The sequence below is a fragment of the Colossoma macropomum genome, unplaced genomic scaffold, assembly GCF_904425465.1.
Source record: "Colossoma macropomum unplaced genomic scaffold, Colossoma_macropomum, whole genome shotgun sequence".
Lineage (NCBI taxonomy): Eukaryota > Metazoa > Chordata > Actinopteri > Characiformes > Serrasalmidae > Colossoma > Colossoma macropomum.
The window spans coordinates 71,051-95,994 of NW_023495280.1; the positions used below are offsets into that span (position 1 = coordinate 71,051).

The 24,944-nt window shown below is 37.2% G+C and overlaps 2 protein-coding genes across 4 annotated transcripts in view; one reads left to right on the forward strand and one right to left on the reverse strand.

Annotated features, from left to right (window-relative positions):
- Window positions 1–514: 514 nt before the first annotated feature.
- acmsd (aminocarboxymuconate semialdehyde decarboxylase) lies at window positions 515–14,462 on the reverse strand. Of its 3 annotated transcripts, none has more exons than XM_036561842.1 (10): window positions 14,294–14,462; window positions 10,571–10,615; window positions 5,595–5,691; window positions 4,318–4,367; window positions 3,818–4,054; window positions 2,784–2,877; window positions 2,150–2,245; window positions 1,796–1,968; window positions 999–1,097; window positions 515–828 (listed from the first exon to the last, which is right to left on the reverse strand). In XM_036561842.1, the coding sequence occupies exons 1-10, from the start codon at window positions 14,348–14,350 to the stop codon at window positions 766–768; spliced, it is 1,011 nt and encodes a 336-aa protein (XP_036417735.1). In that variant the 5' UTR covers window positions 14,351–14,462; the 3' UTR covers window positions 515–765. The 3 variants fall into 3 exon arrangements, with proteins under 3 accessions (XP_036417735.1, XP_036417734.1, XP_036417736.1); XM_036561841.1 differs by having other exon boundaries at window positions 5,595–5,709; window positions 10,544–10,615; XM_036561843.1 differs by lacking the exon at window positions 10,571–10,615 and having other exon boundaries at window positions 14,294–14,448.
- A 4,087-nt stretch (window positions 14,463–18,549) lies between these two features.
- The window catches only part of tmem163a (transmembrane protein 163a), a 73,511-nt gene continuing 67,116 nt past the window's right edge, over window positions 18,550–24,944 (forward strand). The window contains exon 1 of the mRNA XM_036561936.1: window positions 18,550–18,764. Coding sequence (XP_036417829.1) covers window positions 18,584–18,764 — 181 coding nt within the window. The 5' untranslated portion in view covers window positions 18,550–18,583. The remainder of the gene's footprint in view (window positions 18,765–24,944) is intronic.

Below are 24,944 nucleotides of genomic sequence, written 5' to 3' on the forward strand. Positions count from 1 at the left end.
CACCACTCCTGCAGTGCTGAGAATGATCCACCACCCAAAAAATACCTGTTCTGTGCTGGGTCTGATCATTGAAGAACAGGGTGAAAATGACCCAAAATGACTTGAAAAAGTCTGGTTCCATTGACTTACATTAAAAGTAAAGAAGGTTTAAAAGGTTTTAAAAGGTTTTAAAGTTACCATTTCGGAGATACAAGGTTTTCTTCCAACAACAGATTGGTGTTAACCTACCCACCCTGTCATTCGTCATTCTGTAGTCAGGATTTTGCCCATATTAGCAACCCTGGGGCTAAGTTGGATTTCTCTATGGCTAGAGAAACATATTATAGACGTCATAAATAAAGTATAGTTTAGTCAAAAAATGTGGTAAAAATTTGCCACAGCCTCACCTCTCTAATCATATTTATTTAGGTGTATATATTTTGACACATTTAGGGTTGGAGACTCACTTACCATAGGCTAGTGATGAGATAGAAACAATAAGTAAATGAATGAATGAATGAATCATATCACACACTGAAATTGCAAAATAATGTTATATTTGAGGGGCAGGATCTTTTCAGAAATCTAAACAATTGTTGGTAGAAATGATCATGTTAAATCAGTTATATTAGCAGCAACGTTACTCCTTTGTCGTTATATCCATCAGATTTTACAGGCCCATTCCATGCTGGACAAAGCTGGTTTATGCTGGCTTAGCTGGTCACCCTGCATCGTCATACCAGCATCGGAAACACAACATATGCTGCTTTTGCTAGCAGAGAGATGTCACTCAAACTGCTTTCTCTGAAGGCCTAAAAATTCGAGAGCATTCCCTGCCAGGAGTTTATCCTGAAAAAAATGAAATACAACATTAGCCTTCAAAGAACTTGTTAGCTCAGATGAATAGTTTTGTATGTCTAGGCCTAACTATAGTTACAGTCACCAAGCAAACATAGTTATAAACATAGTTTCATTGTATGTTGACTTATGATCAGATTAATCGTTAACAGGTTTGTTACCTTTATCATGCTGTCAAATCCACTCATTGATTCTATTAATGTTCCTGGTTCCAGTTCCCCAAGTGGAAATGGGTAATCTGTTCCTAACATTACTTTATCCTGTAGTAAAAAAGAGCACAGTGCATGGCATAATCACAATACTGCTGTGAAAACCACAGGCGTTTAAGTACATGGCTAGGCTAGTAAAAGAGAGGCTAATGAAGGCTTTTCCTTAAATGTGTATGTTTTAAAAAATATACAGATTTTCCCCCTTACACCAAATATAACCAGCCAAGAAATGTTTGGTGTCTTAAGTTTGCTTCTTTATCTTTGCATTGGAGGTACAAGACTAATATAGCTGGCAAGAAATTGAAGCATATGCTACCATTAGCATTGTTCAAACTACATGCTTAAATCATCACATACTTGCTTCAAACTATGTTAAGTTGTTCAGTAGACATTCTTACATTGTATGACACATGATTATCTATAGTAATGAACTAGGTATGGACTATTTAATCTTCCAGATGGCTGCTACTACTGTTTCTTCCTATGCTAATGTACTTTTGACCATTTTCATAGAAAACAGCATATCATACAGTGTCAGAAACCACAGCAAATCTAACGTTAATTGGTGGTTGTAAGCTTCTATTACTTGTTCACCACATTAGCCTCATAGCTTGACTGCAACCTTCAGACACTATACATGTCTTGGCTGATCAACTACATTTTCACTAGCAGGAAAGCTGTGTAAAATACATTTTTCACTATTCACTATTCTATCAATTTAAGGTTAAAAAGAAAATGTGATATGCTACCTTTCCTATGACATCAACAAGTAACTGAAGAGCGAGGGGGTCATGGACCAAAGAATCGGTGTAAAAGGATCCTAAATATTTGCGTGGATTGATCTTATTGTCCGTAGCGCACAGGTCTGGCCGCACATTGAAGCCGTGCTCGATTCGTCCAACGGTGTACGGAAAAGCACCACCTTCAAGAAAACCATGAGATATTGTCACATAATTAATATAAAAATCAGCATCAGATTAAAAAGGAGGAGCTCTCAGCTGAATAACTCTAACCCAATGTCCCTTAGTTCTTCTCAAATTGAAAAGGCTTTGTCTCTATAATTGAGAAAGTGTAGATAAGGTTTTTGTTGTTTCATAACTTACCTCCATGAGCAAAGCACACCTTTAGCTTAGGGAATCTCTCAAAAATACCCCCAAATATCATAGAGCAGATTGCCATTGTAGTTTCTGAAGGCATACCTGAAAGAAAGCAACAAAACTTTAATGACAACGGTAATCACGGTTTTAAAAAAAGAGGTTAAAAATAAAAATGGTCAAATCATGTCAAATTCTGTACAAAGATGAATAATAAAGTCTTTAAAAAGATTTAATAGAGACCAGTTAGAAATATGCATTCTAAACATGGCATTAAAAAGTACTGATTTGCAAACATATTTTAATAATGGGTGTGTGTACACACACACACATATATATACACATATGTATGCATACATATATACATATATATATGTATATTTATATACATATGTGTGGTGTGTGTGTATGTATACATACACACACACACACACACATATATATATATATATATATATATATATATATATATATATATATATATATATGAAAACAATCGTGAATTCTCTTTCAATACTGAAATGTAACTTTAAAGAATTTGGCTAAATGGGTCAAGTTCAGATTGAAGAGTTTGGAAAACTGACCTACTTGACTATACACACTTGTCATACCGTTAAATGCTTGAATTCTATCTCATACCCACCAACTAGCCATGGCAGCCAATATTTGGCCATTCTGCCATCTGTCTGCATATCCCAGGGGTGCACGAATATTGCACAGTTTAGCTCCTCTGCAGCCTGCGGGCAGTGCAAAAACACAATATAAATAAATGTACGTGTATATCTCACCAGAAACAAGCACTAAATGGTAAATAGAGTTAGAATTGCAGTATCTGTTATTCAGTGGTATTAGCTGGCCACTAAATAGGACTAAACTAAAGCCATAGTATATTCTTTTCTGAATACAGGCAGTCCTGTGCTGCAAAAAACAGCAGAGAGGTGAAACCAGCTTAAATGTTGGCAATATATGAAATGTTTCTTTTTATGAGACTGTTGCAAGAATATTATTAGTTTTTCTTTAATTCTTTGCTATATATTTTGGCTTTATAGAGCTGTCCTATCAAGTGAAATTGTATTACTAAAGTAAACATAGTTAGCAAAGTGTTAAAAAACTTATTGTTCTTACAACAATCTTATTATGAGAAACACTAGATATACTGCCTACATTTACCTGCTATGGTATCATTTACCATATTCACTTTCATTCACTGTGTTTGATTCCATTGCTCTAACATGACTAATAATTGATGAGCTACTAACAAGTGTTTTATGTGTATTAAAGCAGGAAAAGCATTAGGGGAATTTCACCAACTTCTGCACTTACAGCGTCAGTGGTGGTGATAGGAACCCGACGTCCAAAACATGTATTTACTGTAAATTACAAATCACTGTAAATTATTCTGTCTACATCTCAACGACTGAATTATGCAGAAATTTTGAAAAATTGGTGGAACCATCCTTTAAGAGTGTGAATTGCTTACTGTAAGTTAAAAAGAATGAAGAAACTCAGCTTGTGAAATGTTGCTGATGTATTATAGAAACATCTTGACTTCTTTTCAAATGTTTGATTTTTTATGTTCAGTTATTGCAAATAAACTATGAAATCGTGCTCATTTATTAAAAACACCTGGAAAAGCTAGGTGTCCTTCGATGGTCTTCAATATAAGGTCAGACTCACAGCATAGATGGGATGAAGCTCAGGTGCGTTGAGGTCCCAGTTGTTGATGTGTGAACCAATTTGCACTCCCGGGAAGCCCAGCTCCTTCACACAGCGTCTCATCTCCTGCACAGCCAGCTCAGGAGCCTGCATGGGCAGCGTTCCCAGGCCAACCAAACGCTTAGGGTACCGCTGGACAGTGGCTGCCAGGTCATCATTCAGAATCCCACACAGATCCAGAGTATCATGAGGTTTGGCCTTTTGGAATAGATGATGTAAGCTTATCTCCAGCTTCAGCTTGGAGCTCCACCAACTCTTTATTCTATGCAAATGACACATTAATGTCTGTTATTTCTGTATATATTAGATCTATAAGGTAGATGGAGCTCAGTGGTCAGTGAGTGAAAGAAGGAGTGTCAAATAAAGTGAATGGTGGTGAGTACAGATAATAAAAGGTACTGTACTTCATCTACAAGCTCAAGATGGGCCATCACAAAGCCAAAGTTTCAGGCACTGCTTACCCAGTAGCTGAACATTACAGGTACTGTAGAAAGAGCTTGCACCGTTACACCTGAAAGACAAAGACAATAAACGAATGAAACATTAATATTCCTGTCTAACACTTCTAAATTAGCCATGCTCATTAAGGCAACCCACATCACGGGAAAACAAATTTTGATGTAATATATGTAATATATAAACATTCATAAAGTTTCAAATAGTACCATTCACTCTACCCAGTCCATATAGTCCATTTTATGGAAACTAAGCTATCAAAACAGCCCCACTTGCTTTTGTGATGTCACAAAAACCAGTGCATTTACATCTGCCTATTTGGCCTACAGTTTAGCCCCACCTTTTTCTTTTGATAGCTACAAAGAGTGTTTCAGCCTGGACAGCTTTTTGAATGAGGCAGTTCACTGCAACTAATCTAAACAGAGATCATTTGCATATATACAGGGCGTCCCAAAAACATTGACATCATTTCATAGTCTAATAACAGCCAATTCTCCCTCAAATGATCTCAAATTTTAACAAAATGTTTAAAAACTAACTGAGTTGAATTTTTAATGTTTTTCTTCAGGTTGAAGAATGGCGTTCATAGAAATGAAAAGGCATTTTGTGTGTTTGAATATGCTCGAACACACTCAAACAAGAGTGTGCAGCGTGCATTTTCGAGAAAATTCAATAAAAATGCACCAACTGGAAAGCAGATTTGGACATGGCACAAAAAATTCAAAGAGGAAGGCTGTCTGTGCAGGGCAAAGGGATCTGGACGACCATCAGTATCGGAAGATATTACATTTGTGAGGCTTTGTGAAATCGGTTATAAAATCTACATCTCTGAATTTCTTGTTTGAATTTTGATAAATAAATCTTGTATGGTTCAACATGAAGCCTATGTAATTTTGTTTGCTTAGGACATGTAGTTACTCAGATATTCACATCTCAAATTATGGCAATTTTTTTGGGACACCCTGTATTAGTCTTAAAGGCACGGTAACAAAAGTAGTCTAATGTGAAGGGATCAAGAGATTGGAAAAATAGCCACATAAAAATGAATTATGACATGCAAATGTCACAAGTGTGTGCAGTACATAGGAAGGTTTTAAGAGAGAGAGTTGTAAAGCAAGAAATAATAGAGCAATTTGTCTGTGGACCCACATTTCAGTACCTCACATTAGCTTCATAATTACTGAGTAATAAGTCTTAAGATTAATAGCCTGCAGTTTAAGGAGAATGTAGAGAAAATATAACCATACTGTAGTAAAAAAAAAAAAGTAAAAAAAGGCTTTACCATGCTTATCCATGTCCCGTATCCGAGCCTCGGCGTCCCAGCAGTTTTCCTGAATCACCCGGAACACTTTCCCATCCTTCATCATTTTTGCCTCTCCCTGAAGTGAATATATTTTCTGAGTTTCTGAATAAAAGATTCCTCAGTGCCATTTGGGTTTTACAGTCAATTTCCAACCAGACAAAAAATAGCTAAGGCCAAACTTCAGGTTCAGGCTGCATCCTCAACTGACAACCACCAGGGGGCAGCAGAGGGCAAAAGAAAATGTGCTAGACTTTACACTGGGCATGGATTTCTTTTCATAATGCTGACTAAAGGCTGCATTCATACTTGCTGAAAAGCAACAGTTAGGCCTCTTCAGGATAAATTTTATTATCCTTTTACATCAGAGTGACTCTTGTCCAAAGTAACTCAGGAAAGAGTTTGTTATCTACTTAGAAAATGTAGATAAGATTTCCAACTCTGCCCCAGGAGTCCCTCCTGACCAGGACATTGTAGAGCTTTCCCTGCTCTAACATACTGACATTGGTTCTTAATTAGCTGTTTAGTTGCATTGGGTATGTTGGCAGCAGAAAAAATGCTGAAATGATCAGGGCACCCATACAGAGGTCTAATATATAGCAAAATCCAATATCACACACAGTATCTAAGCCGCTTATCCTTCGCAGGGTCGTGGGGTCCCGGGGGGCGGGGGGGTCACTGGAGCCTATCCCAGCGGTCATTGGGCAGAAGGTAGGAAACACCCTGTACAGGTCGCCAGTCCATCACAGGGCAGACACACAGACACATACATCCACACACACACTCACACCTAGGGGCAATATATTATCTCCAATTGGCCAACAGTGGGAGGAAACCCATGCAGACACGGGGAGAACATGCAAGCTCCACACAGAAAGGACCCTGGACGTCCAGCTGGGGAATCAAACCCAGGCCCTTCTTGCTGTAAGGCGACAGTGCTGGATGTCCCTTATAAGCAATTTGGACATGTATGTGACATATATGCCAACTTATTTGAAATTGCCCATTTTTAAACACAGAACATATTTCAGCCATACATCAATATATGTAAATATATATGTGTAACACGCATTTAATAATATTTGATAGATAACATTATTGCTGTGTATGGTATACATTACTCATATACGCTAGCTTCATGTATATAAGATTTGTATGCCTTCTTTATTTCTTCCACATACTTCCTAACAAATTGAAAATTAGTATAATCACTATATACCTAAACTCTAAAAACATGCTCATTGTAAGCTGTGAAATAAATCATTAAAACTAAAACTAAAATATTGTTCCCTGGCATAATTAAATAATGTCACACTTAAAAGTTAACAGAACACTGTAACAATTATAACTGTACTGGGATGCATTCAACTATACATCAGAAGTATATGTAAGATCTATGTATTATACATATATGTCCACTATTTGATAGTTACAAATATGTACATAGCAAATATATACATGTATTTTAAAATATATGCCTGACCCTCTATGATATGTGTGCATATATGGCCATATATCAGATTTCTGAATGGGCAGCTGGTACTGCAATACACAGAGATTACAGGACATTTTTGTACAAAACTGTGGCTCATCTAAATGCTTTTTAAAGAGATCGTTCTTTAGTCGATATTTGAAGACAGTGAGGGACATCCAGGGGGAGTGTAGCCATATGTGAATGTCAAAGGGCTCAAGGTACGGTTCAGTTTTGACCATTTCCATCAGGTAGGGAGGGGGTGGTCAGAGGTTATGCATTATAATGATAAACGTATGTGAAAAAGAGTAAGACAATTGATTGATACAAAACATCAACATATCAAGTGTTGAATCTACTTCGTCTTGGATGTACGTCACACTTACGTTACACAAGCGTTCACTCAAAGATGGGACAGTGAGAAGTGGATTTTTCAGTTAGAACACACTCACCCTCAGCTAGGCTAGCCTCGGTGAGCTAATCAGCTAGCCATGCGAACTCTGCAAAACCAAATGTGAGTTCAAACATAATGTTTATAAAATTTAGTTGACATGTGTAAAAGAAAAAATAATAAATTTATCATTGCTGCTACTCAAAGAATCAATTCTTCTTCTCCCATTTTCTTCATATGTTTTCAGAATGTTTAGCCAAAAAAGGACTTGGTGTGAAGGTGCCACTACACTAAAAATCACATCCTGTCTGAAAAAAACGTACTTGGTGTGAACAGGCCTTTACTCTGTACTTCCTGACCAAGTAAAGGGAAAGCAGTGTGTGTCTTGATGTTCTGTAACTTTAAACCCTGTGGTTAGCTCTGCGACTGTTCCCACAGCAGGACTCAGGTAGGGCCTGCTGCTCACACACACACACAGCCTGCTGGTGCCCACAGAAACCAAGCCCTCCAAGAAGTGTTTTTAGTTTTAGTTGGCTTCAGAATCTCTCTGTTTGGCCTGCTTTTCTTCTCTGCTCTGCTGGCACACCTTCCTCATGCTGGAGATGATTCACTGACACTTGCAAATGGCAGCAATACTTCATTTTTGTGCCAGTTTTTCAAGAGTTACTTTCTGACAGCTACTTTTTTTGCTTTCAGATGAACAGCACCAGCACATTAGCCTTGACGCATCACCAGCAAAGAAAGTCAAGAAACATTCATTAGCACTGTGCAACTGCAGGAGTGTATCTGTGTTCCCAGGGCTGTACATTTCTCCTTATATTAAACATGAAGCCTCAGTATAATACCTTAAAGGGCCCATATCAAAGGAAACCTTTGTTGATGTAAAAGTAGTACGTAAACATTGTTAAAAGTTTCAAAACATACTGTTCACTACGGTCCATATATGGAAACTAAGCTACAAATATACTGTTTTTATAATCTCACGAAAACACATTTACAAATATCTGCCTATTTGGCCTACAGCAATTTAGCCCCGCCCACTCACACTGAAGCTATTAGGAGTGTTTCAGCCTGGAAACAACACAGAAGCAGCATGGAAAAGAGGCACAATACAGGACAGCCATTTAGAACAGAGATCATATCATTTACATAATAAGAAAAAACAGCCTGTTTAATTCTAAGGTTTAAAAAGAGATGGTCATGTAAAAATGAATCAGTTTTCAGTACAAAAACCCACACAAACATCAAAGTGGAAGAAAAAATCAAATACAAGAAAAATGTAGGATATGCCCTTTAAGGAGCCCTACAAAGGGGTTCCTAAGGTCATGGTTGGGATCCTGGGATCACCAGAGGTTATAAAAGGGACAACAAGGAGCAGAGTGTTGAATACTTACTGTTAATTCAAGTGCTTAAATAGCTAGCTAAACAAACTTTGTAATGCAAACCGTTTTTTTTTCGAGAACTCAGGGCGTAGCATACATAGATATGGCTGGGTAACATGGGCAGTTTCCTAGACATTTCAACGAGCAAATAAAGGGATCTGTAAACATGAGAACATGCCAAATCAGCACACACTCTCAAATCTCAAATACATTTATTTCTGAGGTTTCTGACACTGTTTGGCCTACTGTTATCCAATGGTGGAGTGGGTAATCAGGACAGCTGGGAGAATTCCCAGTGGGCTGGTAGTGTTTTGGGCCAGTTACAGTGAGCTATTGTATAAACTCATTTAGATAAGCACAATGGTAATTTAGGGGTTAAACCAGCGACTCCCACTCCAAGTACAATACCTCCTGGCTGATTGTCACTGAACCTCGTACAGTGGAGAGAGATTAGCTGAAGTTGAAATTAGCTTCTTGTTCTCATTTCCCATTCCACCTTAAATAATGTAGCAGTTACATTGAGATGCCTATACGGGGGGTAGTGACTAACTGTGGCACTATTTAGGGTGTAACGGAAACTTGAATAAGGAGTTCATTACTGTTTTTTGCATTTCCCAAAGAGCAATTTTCATATATGAATCATGCGAAGATAGACAGCAGCAGCAAAAAAATACAAAAATAAAATAAAAAATAAGGCGGTACCAGGAAAATAAGATCATAAAGCTACTGAAAGAGAATGAGGACATATCCGAACAAGAGGGCAGTGAGAAATGCTGACATTAACTTACTTTCCTTAGTTTGTAGCATATTGACTAATGGTTGTGTTACACACAAGATAAAAGCATCTCAATATGGCATATAAATAATAAAGACGAGTAAGCAATGAAGAAGATGAAAATGATGAAATCAAAAGTTTGAGGTGGGCTGGTCTGCATCATGTCCCACTCTGGCCCTGCTGTAATCTATCAACATGGACAAAACCCTGATAGAAAAATTAGCATAGAGCAGCATGCCTGGTCACCAGCCAAACGAGTATATGCTATGTTCTGGATGCTGGTATGCTGGTCAGCAGCAATGGCCATGCTGGGTGGTTAGCTAGACCAGCCTAAACCAGCTTAGACCAGCATGGTCTGTGTTGTTTGGACACCATGAAATACTGATTGGCTACATTTGGGGGTAAATAATTTTTGACAAACTATTTGTGCAATCATGCATGCCTGGTCTCAGTTTGCGCTGTTGTTGCTAAGTTAGCATTGAACTCTGCCTTGAACTGTCTGGTAGAAGAACAGATCATTTGTCTGTTCCTACAGGTGTAAGAACTATTACATCTTCTGCCATCATCTGGCCTAATATCCTGAGCACTAGCCCAGCTGGCCTCACTCAGACCCTGTCCTTCCTGTGCTGCCCACTCATTCTTCGTAGGGGTCAGTATGCTCTCAGGAAGCCAGGCAGATCCCAGAGCCAATACACACTCCATCCAACTACATTCTGACCATACGTTCTCCATCCTGACCATTAGACCATTTCATTGCAATATGTTGCAGAGGAACCTGCTTTGGTGAATGTGCTGAGAAATCACTGTTGTCATAGAGCATTGATCTTTGCATAGATTTACCATGCCGCTCCAGTGAATTACACAAGCAGGTCTACTGTTTACAGGAATTAACGAGAAAAATAAAAAGGATACGAAAATATAATTGTTGTACTGACTCACTTTACAGTGGTGGTGCAGCTGGACGAATCCATCATATCCATACCTCTAGGAAGTGCAGGAACCACAAAGAGATTGTTAATGTGTGCAAACTCATACATACTGAGAGAACATGAAGACAAATTGTTACATCTGTGTTTAATACATACTAATCATCAGACTAGCACACATTTGATGACTGTATGAAGACCATCTCTGAAAGCATGGCTTATAGAGTCATCCTCTCATTTAATACTGGAAAGAATAATATATACCATTAAATGTAAACGTTGGGTGTTTACAAAATAGAAAAAGTAGATCTTAAATTGGAATTGGCAAAAATTAATTGATTCTTAAATACATCTTTATACTATCTTGAAAGAATCTGCATCAATGCACAAATGTCATAATGACTTTTACATAGACTTACATAGAGATTTCAATAGTATGAAACACACACACACACACACACACACACACACACACACACACACACTTATCCTTCTGGGTCTTGGGTAGTACAAAACATTTTTGATGAAAATTAAACCAGTGATCAAGGACTTCTGAAGGTAATTTGGTGTAGAGGTGTCACGATTTGATTGACTACTCAATTGAAAAAGAATCGATTGCATACTTAAAAAATTGGTTTGGCAATTAGTTTGCAATTTAAATCATAAAAAGGATATCAAAAGTCATAACAAAGTTGTGCTTAGCAGATGCTTCACAAGGGGGAGCTATTAGCTCTCAAGGTTATAGTTACAAATTGCGTATGACGACTGCCATAGACAACATTGTTTATAATGTGACGTGAAAATCTTTAGTTTTCAGTATTTTAAAAGTGTATATGAAAAACAGTTTTGCTTTTGCCAGACAGCTAACTGGCTATCAGGCTATGACAATAACATTCAATTAGGCCTAAAACTGCAACATGAAAAGAATTAAATGTCTGTTACAAATGTTTAATGCTTCAATTGTCTATGTTTAAACAGAGCTGGCCTAAGTGGTAAATACCACCATTAGCTTGGGGCTAATAAAATGAAGATTTCTGAAGTAAACACTGCTGTATAATGATCTTCATGGATGTCACAAGTTAATAAAATGATTAGCTCATTATTAGGAACAATGCAGATTTCCAACATGGCATTAAAAATGAACAATTTTCTGATGCATCCTGATGCTCTGTCTTACAGTTAGAAACCGATAGGTGCATTTTAGTACACAGTGTTCAATGTATAAATGAATTATTTTCTAATCTGGAATCTGGAAAGGCTCTGCATCATCATATTATATTGTTTAGTTAAGCCCATGTGTTATTGTATTGTTATTCAATTACTTTCATTTTAATTTGCTACTGTACTTCATTGATCAAAGACATTGCTAGGCGACTCAATTACTCATATAATCAATAGTGATAGTGCTAATTAGACGGATCAGGTGCGGTCTATTAGTCTGCAGGAAGGTACATGTGAGGGAGCAGGGTTGGTGACCACAGCTTTATCTTTCACTGATGGTGAAATGTAAAGACAGGCCTACTGACTAAACAAGAATGTATAGGCTACATTCAAATTCAAGTATAGGCTAATGGTATTTGTAAAGATGGACAAATCAGAACATTTATTTATTATGTATTGTTAGATTAGAATGTTTGGAAGTTTGGGGGTGTGTGTCCAGATGTAATTTGATTCTATAAAACTTTAATAATTGTAAGTATACAAAAATGCAATACATTGAAATACATTGAATTCATTGAAATACATTAAAATATATCCCAACTTCATAAATTCACCTTGTTTACGTGTCATTTTTGGTATGTGCCCATTGATTTCAGGCCATGTTTCACATCACTGATGAACATATGAGGACGAAACACCTCTAGTGCAAAGATACAGCCTTCAGTTATCCTATTCGCAACATTCAATTTGATAAATTATTGCTGCAGTGTATTAACATTCCGCTCATGGCTGGAATGACTGAATAAAACAAAATAAAAGAAAATCCAATCACAGACTATTCTGACAGCAGTGTTACACATCGGGAATACTGATGAAGCAGTGTTCTACATTTTAGGCTCAGCACACTGTCACATTCAAAGGTGAAAAGTCATAAATTGGACCCAAAGACAAGACTGATATATGAATATTTAACACCAAACCTATCTCTGATACTAAACAGTGGGACCGTGATGATTTATAGCATCTATGGAACGTGAAATCAATGGACGTCTGGCAAAACTAAGAAAGACCAGGGATGAAGGCATAAAGCAGTACACATACAGGAAAATTTAAAACATGTTTGTATCTTAATTTTCAGTGTTTTAAAATTATATTGGTGTTTATATGTGAAATGTGGGCTTTTAAAGTGAGATATGGTGCAAAATCTTGCGTCCAGTTTTGGGATGGAAATAGTTTTGTAACAGCATAAAAACACTTCGACAAGTCCATGTCTCTGTGTTATTGTGCTTTAACTTATTCACCACAAAGGTTTAGCATTAAATCATTATTTACATATTAGCATGATAGCTAGCGTTCGCTGCATTAGCGTCAACCTGCTTTCTTGTTTTACAGTGAATCCTTCAGTAAAACCTAACTCTAAATATTATTGGAGTAGCCTGTTAGTTGCCTGCCAAGCTGTCCAACCTATCCCTACTTAAGCAAAACCTGTTACTTCAAATATACTTTTACTTCATATACATACAATTTATAACAGAAAATGTTTTTATATTACTTCATAAACTTTGTAAGCATAAACATGTGCATTAGTGAGATCTCCTGGTGTGGTTCTCCTCTCTTTTAGTGATGCAGACAAATGCTTTGAGTGATAATGGCTTCCCCTTATGGAGAATGTTTAGTTTGCTATACATGGCTTTATTATGACTTGTGGACACCCTGCTTATCATTCAAATTGCAAATTTATCACTAAGCTGATTTATCAAGAGTGTAAATTTTAATTGCTGAAATTTTTTTATCTATTTCAATTGAGTAATCATGACAGCTCTAATGATTACACATGTTCTGTTCTTTGATAGGTGTTATAGAAATAATAGCATGACTGTTTTGAGTACTGCACTGCTGCATTAGAATATCAGAGTTTCTTAAGTCATTTTTGCTGTCGATTCTTTGCCATGTGGAAACGAATGTGTGGTCATTTTTGTCCCATATCTTATTTTAAAAGCCTAAACCCCCAACAATATGGTTCAAAAACACAAAACTGGACAATATATTTTTTATGAGGAATACTAGGTCAGCTGGTCAGGACAGAGAATAATGAGAGCTACTGAAAGTAAGAAAGGCAAATGAACTGAGAGATTAAATCATTAACCCTTAGTTCACTCTGTTGACACAGATTGACAAGCAAAGGAGGCCAAGGTCCTAATTAATATTTGACTAGAGGTTTAAAAAGCAAATCTTAGATTCGGTTTCCTTAGAGCTACAGTTGTCATCAGTGTTACCAGTCTATTATTTTTTAATGATGATGAAAATGGAAAGCTGACTAAAAGTTCATTTCTCAATAAAATAAAAGCATGAGAATGCAAATAAAGGCCTGTGATTGCATACTATTAGAGAGCAACAAACATGTAATAGCTGTTGTTTTTTCTACCTAATGTGATTTGTTTAAAAAAACAAAAGTTTGTAAAACACATGAAATTAGATTTTATACAGCAATTAAACCCACCCTGCATATAAATGCAGCACATACCATAAAATATGCCTTTTTATACTGTCCTTCCTGAGCTTCCCTAAAGCCTACCTCTTTTAGATTGGGCCATTCCTTGGGCAGAATATGATTATGGATATCAATCTTCATCCTGCACCCTGCTGAAATCTTCTAGAGCATGTAATGCTGCAGTTTCAGACTGTTTAATATTTCACTGCTAACCTTTGCCTCTTTGCACAAGCACCTGTAGCTTAGCCCAACATAGCTCAAAGTAAATACTCCCACCCCTTTATCTGCCAATGGTGGATCACATCAACCAATCAAATTCAACCTGCTCCCTTTTTCTGAGGCTGGGGCCTGGTCATATTGACCAATCAAGGAGAGGAAAAATGATCACACCTCGAGATAAAGTTTGCCGCCATGGATTAATAGTAGATCTAGTTGCAAATGATTTGCAGTTGCATTATGACACTCTTTACCATAGTTCCTCAAGAACTTACTTATCAAAAAATCAAATCAAATCAAATCAAATCAAATTTATTTGTATAGCGCTTTTTACAACCGATGTTGTCACAAAGCAGCTTCACAGAAATCCGTTTAGAACAAAGTTTCAACATGAAATGTAAATCCTCCAGGTGATTTCCAAGCATGAGTATTTTGATGAAATCTTGCCGTTTCTTGGCTATGTTATGTACTGCAGGAGCATTAATTACAAATCCTTTTTTACGTAATTATTAAGAGAAGTGTACAACCTAGACCTAAGGTAGCAGGTTTGAAGAATATTGAAGGCGTTTCTAAAACAGCAGCCCACAGCCTGCCTACATGGAAAAACATATGCAAAATGTAATTTGTGCAGATGGTCAAAAATTGTGTTTGTTTAATTGTTCTGTTTAGAATTAAACACAGTGTAATTTAAATACACAGGACTATGCACATGAATAGATACCTGAGAAAATTATATTTAAAAAACTGTTTAATTAATATTAGAATAAAATATTTGAATAAATACAAATACCATTAATACAATAAGTAGTTATTATATGTATGTCAATGTGTTTAATTAACCATTTCCAGACCTCTCCTCGTAGGAGCCCATTACTGATTGTTGTTATTATTCAAAACCTAGTTTGTCTAATCAGCACTTCATTAAATTAAATCAGGTGTGCTTGTTGGTGGAATTGACCAAATCTGTATTAATATGTTGCATGTGTTATTCTGTGTCGAGTTGTGGGTAGTTTGTGTGGGTTAAGTGTCTGCCATGAAGGGAAGTTATATGGTTAGAAATGACCTGAGTGCTACCTGGACTGCTTCAGTAGTTCTGGGTGGTGGCTGTCACTTGCCGGCTGTTCAATAAAAGAGCATTTGCCTTAAATTGGAACTTTTCATGTGTCTTTGTCTTTGTGGATGCCAAGATATTTCACATGTATATAAAAAATACATGTTCAGTAGAAATGTAACAATAAACCATGTTATATTATCTTGTACTGCTGTATTTTTATGTGTTTCTAATGCTGTAATAAAGTGGAAACACTTAACATATTAACGTAATGGATATTTTCAGTTACTCTTTATTTTTGCTGTGTCAAAAAAAAAATCAAATGACACAAAAATATCATATTAATTTTGAATTTTGAGAATTGTTAAACCTTCAATGCTCAAGTCTTCCTCTGCATGATAGGTTTCAAGACAGAAAACACTTTCATGATATTGGAATAAAAGAGCCAATATGATTTGTTTCATTTTTTGTTTTTAGTATGCACAACCTGAAAGTAAGCATTCTGTAAGTAAGCAATCAATGGTAGGCTATTTTAAGTACACACTTAAAAAAGTTGGTTCTTTAAGGGTTCCTTAGTAAAGGCAGTGGTTCCAGAACCATGAGTTCCATAAAACCCTCATGCTTTGAGGGTTCTTTGCATGATGAAATGGTTCTTGAATGTCTGTTGGATTTATGGAGAATGTTTTGTACATGGTTCTATATAGCATCAAAAAGGGTTTTGCTGTTCTTATGCTGTCAAGCTTGTAACAATAGAAGAACCCTTTTTGGTGCTTTTTAGAGCCCTTTTCAAAAAGGTTCTGTATAGCACTATATACAACACATTCTCCATCAGTCTGAAGAACAATTTCACCATGAAAAGAACCATCTAATCAGGCAAATCGTTCTATATCTGGTACCAGAATTGTGCAGGCTACCGACTGAAGCTGAGTGCTGACACATCCTTTAATAAGCTGCCAGAAACTTTGTGAGCTGCCTGGGACCCCAAATAACCACTAACTCACAAACTAGAGGTGAGGATAATTCAATTCAATCTCTAATCAGACAGTGGAGCTGAACAGCCATCTGTAGGCCTCTGAGAGCTTTCAACATCTACAACGGCTCAGTGATTTTAATCTGATTCTGAACTAAATCACCACAAAAGAACAAAACAAACACTGATGATTTTTAGTCACTTCAGCTCAATTTTCAGGTATTCATTTCAGACTTTGTGGGCAGCTAGAGTCTAGAGTTGAATCAAGTACACTATCTGTCCAGCCTATTCTAACTAGTGATTTCAGCTACTTTAAGGGGCACCCATTACTGGTCACCAAGCACAATGTCAAGTGTGGGCTAGAGGGGTATAAAGCCCCCCAGCATTGAATTGTGGAGCAGTGGAACTGTGTTCTCTGGAGTGATGGAGCTCCACCCAGTACCTTTGGGATGAGTTGGAGTGATCCAGAACTGACCATCCAACATCACTACCTGACCTCACTAATGCTCTTTTGGCTGAATGCAATTAAATCCTCATAGCAATGTTCCAGCATCTAATGTAAAGCCATCACAGAAGAGTAAAGGCTGAGAGTACACCTGTTTTCAGCACCAGTATATTACAATTTTGACTTATAAACTAAAAATAATTACTTATTTCCTCAAACATCTGACTTATTAGGTTGGTATAATGACTTTTTTTTGATTTACACATGAAAATAATGACTCAGTATCTTAAAAAATGACTTATTTTCTCAATATTTTGACTTATGATGTCAAAAATAACCGCTTGATTTCCTTAATATGTTGAAATAATGATTTTGAGAAGACAAGTCATTATTTTGAGATACTGAGGCACAACATTGATAAAGTAAATCATAATTTTGAGATACTAAGTTAGAATTTTGACATTTAGTTGCCAGAAACAGAGAAGGAGAACATAAGCAAAGGGGCTTCCATAGAAATGTATCCAAAAGTGAATATTTATTTCTGCAAATTGGTTTCATATTTCTACCACACAGACTTCACCTCAGTCTGAGAGTGACAAACAACAACTTCGGTTATCAAGGACATCCAGTCCAATCATGCTAAACAGTTGTTGTGTGCTGGGAATGGGAGGGGTGGTGCGAGAGTGTGAGTAAGTGCTTGTGTATTTATCTCTTTGTGGGGACCAAATGTTCCCATTAGTGACAGAAAACATGAACATGTTTACTTTCATGTTTGAAAGCTGCACCCTATAAGAAAAAACATATTTGAGCCACAAACCTCAGCTTTGAGAAAAAACAAAATGGTCAGAGGTTATCCTTTGGTCTCTGAGTTTAAAGGGGAATTCCACCGATTTTTCCAAACTTAAGAGTTCAATAACGGAGTCATTCAGAGTGTTTTGGTGTGAAACGGTTCATTGTAGGGACACAGATACAGCCATTTTATTTACTATCCAAAACCACCAGTGAACCTACACGTGTCTTCTGAGTTTTTATATGGAACATTGATCGTGGTGAAACACTGATAAAACTTTTAAAATAATACTTTGGGGGACTATTTTGCCTCACAATGCCCTGAATTGACCTACCCATCATGGGTGAATAAAAATTAGCTGCTTGAAGCTAAAGGTTCATTTTAAAACTATCATAAAACAATATTTCAGACATCAGGCAGATAATTGATAACAATTTCATGTGATCACTTTCTGTGTGGAGGCTTTTAGATGTATTAAACCTCAGACGTCTGGTTCCTATCACTACCACTGTGAACAGTTCTTTGAATGACTTTGCTTACATCTTAACCATTTAATGATTATTAGAATTTTTGAATTTTAGTATTGGTGGAGTTCCCCTTTAAGGTTAGGCATTAGGGAACATTTCGTAATAGTAATACTGTTTAGTATCAGCATTTGGCAACGGTAATGCATAAGGCAATAGAAATGCCCCACAAAAACAGGAATACGAGCCAGTGTGTGTGTGTGTGTGTGTGTGTGTGTGTGTGTGTGTGTGTGTGTGTGTGTGGTAAAGGGGGAGGCTCCGTTGCTGATGCCGGGACACACTGCGTTTTAGCAGCGCATCTCTCGGGCTGCATGGCGCCTTCTCTCAGACTCTAAAGCTGCTCTCTGAGCTTCAAAAGCACTGAAACTTAAGAGAACCATGACGGATCTCTCGGCCTCCTCCCCGGTCCCTGACCCCGCTGTGGTGGACCCCTTCTCGGCCGTGCGGAACGGCCGCTGCGCCGCTGCCCTGGAGCCCAGCCCGGCCAGGAGAGACGGCGATGTGTGCGCTACGGAGCAAGACCAGGAGATGAAGATCACAGACAGTGTGGAGGGGCAGGGTAAGAACGAGGGGGTCGGGTGTTAATGTAGTATTTATCAGGGTTTACATTCAGGAAAATCCGCTGTAAAGTCATAACTGTGAACTCTAAATGTATGAGCTCGTCTTAAAGGGAAACTCCACCGGTTTTTCAAAATTTCTACATAATGAAATGGTTAAGATGTAAACAAAGTCAAAAAGTCATTATATAAAAATCATCATGAATGCGCTACCTGATGAAACATTGTTTTATGATAGTTTTGTGATAACGTTTTGGCTTACAGTGTACTTTAATTATTTTAATCCATCCATGGTGGAGGAATACGTGCAGGTTGTGTGGGCAAAACAGTTCTCAAATTCAGATTCCCTTTACTTTACCATCAGCAACGTTCCATACAAACCCTCAGATGACACGTGTGGGTTCAATGGTTTTGGATAGAAAATAAAATGGCTATTTTGGTGACCCCTGGTTCCTAACATCGCCAGTGTAAAGAAATCTGATTCTCTACAATGAACCATTTCACACCAAACCATTCTGAATGACACCAAATTATTCAGAAAATTTAAAAAAAAATTGGTGGAATCCCCCTTTAGGTTTCCGTTAGATTAGGCGCAGCGCCGAGACTCGTGAATGTGTCGGTTCTTTTCTAAAAGCTGATCCAACTCAATCGAGCTTTTGTTTGGTTTATGTTGTAGGGTGAAGAGTTGTGATGAAATTTAAAAACATATATGTTTCAATATAATTTAATTCGCAAGCTTTTAAAGCTACAGAACCGGAGAGTTTGATTAATTAAAACGAACTGTTAAAAGGAATCGGTTTGGTAAACTGAATCGAAGTTGTGTCTGAGGTAAATAAATCACCGGTTAGCTAGTATGTTAGCTAACGTTAGTTACCTAGCTAGCTAAGTTGTCAGATTTACTCTTTGCTAGCTGTTCAGGCTAACTTAAACGGAACTCCACCGATTTTTCAGAATTTCTGCATAATTAATTCTGCATTTAAGATGTAAACAAAGTGATTCAGAGTGGTTTGGTGTGAAATGCTCTGTTCTAGAGAAACGTAGCGAGTCAGAATTGTTCCTAGTGGTGGTGATAGGAACCAGACGTCCACCTCTAAAAGCTCCCTCACATAAAGTTTTTACATTAAGTTTATTATGAATGCGCTGCCTGATGTCTGACCCATTGTTTTACGATTATTTTTGAGATAAGGTTTTGGCCTAAATCGTATTGTAATCAAATTATTATAATTCATTCATGGTGGAGGGATACATGTAGGGTACGGCAAAATAGTCCCAAAAGAAAAGTATTTTTCTCAGATTTTCCACTATTTTACCAACATCAGCTTTCCATGTAAAAGCTCAGAAGACACATGTACATTCACCAGCGGTTTTGGATAGTAAATAAAATGGCTGTATTTGTGTTGTAGACATGGTGACCCCTGGTTCCTCTCACCACTACTGCAAAGAAATCTGAGTCTCTACAATGAACCATTTCACACCAAACCACTCTGAATGACTTTGTTTATATCACAAAAACCGAATTATACAGACATTTTGAAAAATCAGCTAAATTCATCTTTAACCTGTAGAATAAAATCGACTTTGTGGCACACACCCTGATATTTTTATGTCAAGGGTTAGGAATTCAAACCTTAGGGAATGTTAATGTTACTAACTACATGTAAAAGATGTCATACATATCTGAAATTTGTTTAAAAATCGATTTTGAATACAACTTATGGTATTTTTTTTATGATCCTAGAGATATGCTGGCACCTTTGTGCCTCATAGCTTTCACCAGCACTGGGTGGTAAAACAGTAGCGAGTCACGTAGACTATACCTTAAAGGTGAACTCCATAGACTTTTCAAAATGTATGTATTTAAATGCTTAAGATGTAAACAAAGTCATTCAGGGAAACTTACTGAGTCAGAATTGTTCACAGTGGTGGTAATAGGTACCAGGTGTTTGAAGAGTTTATTGCCTTTAAAAGAGAGAGTTGGAATGGTTTTGAACAATGTCTACGACACAAATATAGCTATTTTAATTATTATCCAAAAAGTATGTTTTATGCCAAAACTTGATCTCAGGACTGTTGTGGTTCCTAACACCACCACTGTAAACAATTCTGACTCTGTAACTTTCTTAAGAATGATATTTTATATCATACCATGCTTAGCGATTACATTGTGCCCAATTTTTGAAAAATTGGTGTAATTACCCAGCCTAAAATAATGTATTAAAACACACGGTTCCTAAAGCCTGTGCGCCAACTAGGGCTGTAATGAAATACCAATTTTAATTCACCCATCAGTTCTAAAGGCTATGACGTGATTGTGCTGATCTAATTTACATCAGTGTGAAACTTCTTAGCCAATACATGATAAGGTGGATCACAGCTTGTTAAATGTTCATTGTGAGCCTGATTCTGAAGTTTATTATGAACAGAAATGGGAGCGTTAAAATTGGTTGCTGATGTGCTGATCCTATAAATCACCAGAGAGGAATCCTATATATATATATATATATTGTTTGAGCTCCCAGCTATGAATATTGTGTACACAGATTGAATTCATGCCAATCTGCCATCCAAAGCAGCTGCTTTATCTCATAGTTTGTCTGTAGTATATGACTTTACTCATAACTAATCACAGTAATTAAAATTAGGGCTGAAAGATGATTTGTTTTTATATCGAAATTGCAATTTAAAAGGAGCGCAGTTTTCAAATCAGTGCAATTTTGATCTTAGTTAATATTATTAACATAATTTTCTTAAGCTTTTAAAACATGGAGCTTGTGATTGCTGTCAATGAATTAGGTCAGACAAAAGCAGCCCAACATCTATGTAGAAGAGTTAAAATATGACAATATTTTATCATTATCGTAATAAACTAACTGGCAGTCTGGTGTATAACATTCTGCATTCAGGCTTAAGCCAGAATAAAATGTATATTCTGGTCTTCTTGGCCAAAGTTTGAGGCCCTTAATTTATAGAAAATAATCACAATTTAAATTGCAGTCGCAATATTGGTTAGAAAAATCGCAATTAGTTATTTTCCCCAAATCGACCTTATTAAAATCCAGTTCACACACTATTGCAGTTATAAGCAAAAATAACTCAAGGCTGTGTGAACATTCTGCTTATTTGGCCTTGAGTTATATTGGCTGCTCTAGCTAATGTATTTGAGTGCCTTGTATAATGTATGAATGAGAGTCCTCTCAGGGTCGGTTCTCCATAGCTGATCCTAATGACACTCGCACCTCATTAACGCACAGGTCAGTGTGAGGCAGGCTTGTAATTGAGAAGAAGATGAGAACGGCGCAGCTGGAGTTTAGTCAGTGCTACAGCAGCCCATCTACATAAACGACAGCAGAGTACAAAATCTCTGTGCTGCCGTTGAATATTCCTGTATGTAGCTTGCAGATGATGAGGGTCAAGATAGAAGGGGAATCAGGCTCATTCTTAAACCATCATTTCCTGACGAATTGCCACGTCTTGCCTTAGAGTCAAGGGACGTCAGAAGAATCAGATCAAATCTACAAGTAGAGATAAGGATTTTGAACACACTCTAGGGTATTTTTTATGATCATAGAGATATTCTGACACCTTTGTGCATCATAGCCTCAGCTTTCCACACCACTGGGGGGGAAAAACAGTAACGAGTCAAATGGACTATACTGCTCATGTAAGCTTTAAACCCGAAAGGGGAACTCCACATACTTTTCAAAATTTCTGTAAAATTAAATAGTTAAGATGTAAATAAAGTCATTGAGAGTGGTTTGGTGTGAAATGCTCTGTTCTAGAGAAAATTACTGAGGCAGAATTGTTCACAGTGGTGGTGATAGGAACCAGACAGCCACCTCTAAAAGCTCCCTCACAAAAAGTTATTATATAAAAAAAAAAATCATTATGAATACGCTGCCTGTTGTCTGACACACTGTTTTAGAATAGTTTTGTGATAAAGCAAATGTATTTTTTCAGATTTTCCACTATTTTACTATCATCAGCATTCCATATAAAAACATAAAAACTCAGAAGACACGTGTAGGTTCACTGGTGGTTTTGGATAGTAAGTAAAATGGCCAGATATTTGTTGCAGACATGGTGATCCCTGGTTCCTGTCACCACCACTGTAAAGAAATCTGAGTCTCTGCAATGCACCAAACCAAATGACTTTGTTTACATCGGAAACACTGAATTATTCAGAAATTTTGAAAAATTGGTGGATTTCCCCTTCAAGATGTAAACAAAGTCTTTCAGAGTGGTTTGATGTGAAATGCTCTAATCTAGAGAAACATATTGAGCCAGAATCATTTACAGAGGTGGTGATAAGCACTAGATGTCTGAAGGGTTTAATCTCTCTAAAAGCTTCCTCATGATTGTGTTGTGTGATGCCAGAGACATTGTTTTATGAAAGTTTTTCAATTTTTTAAACATACGGTTTTTGCCTAAAATGTTTTTTTAACCCATTCGTGGCAGAGGGGTACATGCAGGGCGTTGTAAGGCAAAGTAGACCCAAAGAAACCAAAGAAAGAATCATCAGAATAATCTTTAAGTAGAGATGTGGAATTTCTGGCCTGATAACTGAAACACTGAAATCTCTTAAGATCAGAATCTGCAATCTTGCAATGTTATGACATAAATAAGGTGATAAGTGCACTCTTGCTGTATTTAAATGCTGCTGCTACTAGTGTCATAGTACTTCAGTCCAGTCTTGGTTTCATCATGGTCCCAACATCGTTTGGACTCGGTCTTGTGGTCCTGTGGGGGTCCTGACCTTTGAAGAACAGGGTAAAAGGGGGCTAACAAAGTACACAGAGAAACAGATGAACTACAGTCTGTAATTGTAGAACTACAAAGTGCACCTATATGGTAAGTGGAGCTGATAAAATGGACAATGAGTGTAGTGAAGTGGCTGGTTGGCGATATTGTGCATCGTTTTAGGATAAATGCTGTTCCAAGATTAATTTCACTTTTTACCAAATGACGATAGCACATGCTTCTGCAGATGGAAACCTTAGATTGCACATCTACACCTCAACTCACCAGCTCATCATCCTCACAGCCCACTTCAGCATTCCTCCACCATGTGAGCTGTGGAGCAGTGTTGCTGCGGGGCACCTGAAATCACACCACGCAATCAATTTTTGCAGATGAATAATTTATAAGGGTTTTTAATTTGCCGCTGGTGCCCAGACTATGTGGTGGCAGGAAGTGGGCTGCAGACAAGACCGCCAGGCCTCTTGTTGATTTCAGGAGTCTTGCTTAAAGACTTGGGAAATGAGTTTCCCCCCCAAAAAGTTTAGCTGGTTAAATGACTGTTTTAGTCACAATCACAGAGCAGGTATAATTCTAAATAAGAAGTCTGATGGAAAATTGATTTTACTATACATTTTCTGAAGGAGTGCCTGCAAGGCAAGAAAACAATGACTTTAAAACGTCTTCAGGATGAATGAAGGAAAGAAAAGAAAGAAAAAGAGAAGGAAAGACAAAATTAAAGAAAAAATGAAAAAGGACAAAAAATAAAGGAAGGAAGTAAGAAAGAGAGAAAGGGGAAAAAGAGGAGAGTGGAGAAAGGTCATAACTACTTCCGCCTGATGTAATATTTCTCACTAATCTCTCATAGAATTCAAATGTTATAAAATAGGAATGAAAAATGAAAGGAAACAGAGAGAAAAAAACAAAGAAAGTACAAGAAAGAAGAGGAAAGGAGGTATGATAAAGAAGTTAACAGAGTAATAACAGAGCCACACAAATCCAGACAGGAAATCAAACCTTCAGCTAGGCCTGTCACAATTATTACATAATCGTCTAATCACAATTATTTGCGATGATCACATTTATTTAGAACTACAGTAATATTCCACAGACGTTGGTTGTGGTGGGTTGAGGCAAATAAATACCTGTATGAGGATGGGAGAGGTGACAGGGAATTGTAATAAATGAAAACTTAAAAGCTTGCTTAAAAGTTTGCGTTACAATACTGTATTCTGGATAAGAATTGATGTTTCCCAGAACAGAATGTTTTTTTTTGTTCTCTTCCATGCTAAACCAGATCAGGCGTGGGAAATTGTAGATGGAGTCATGCGGATGTGTTCAGCTTCCACTTGGACTAACATGCAGAACAAGCAGAACTGGGGGGAGGGGGCCAGTGACCAGCGGGTTTAGACTGGGCCCAGGCCTCTGAGAGCCTGTAAATTTAGATT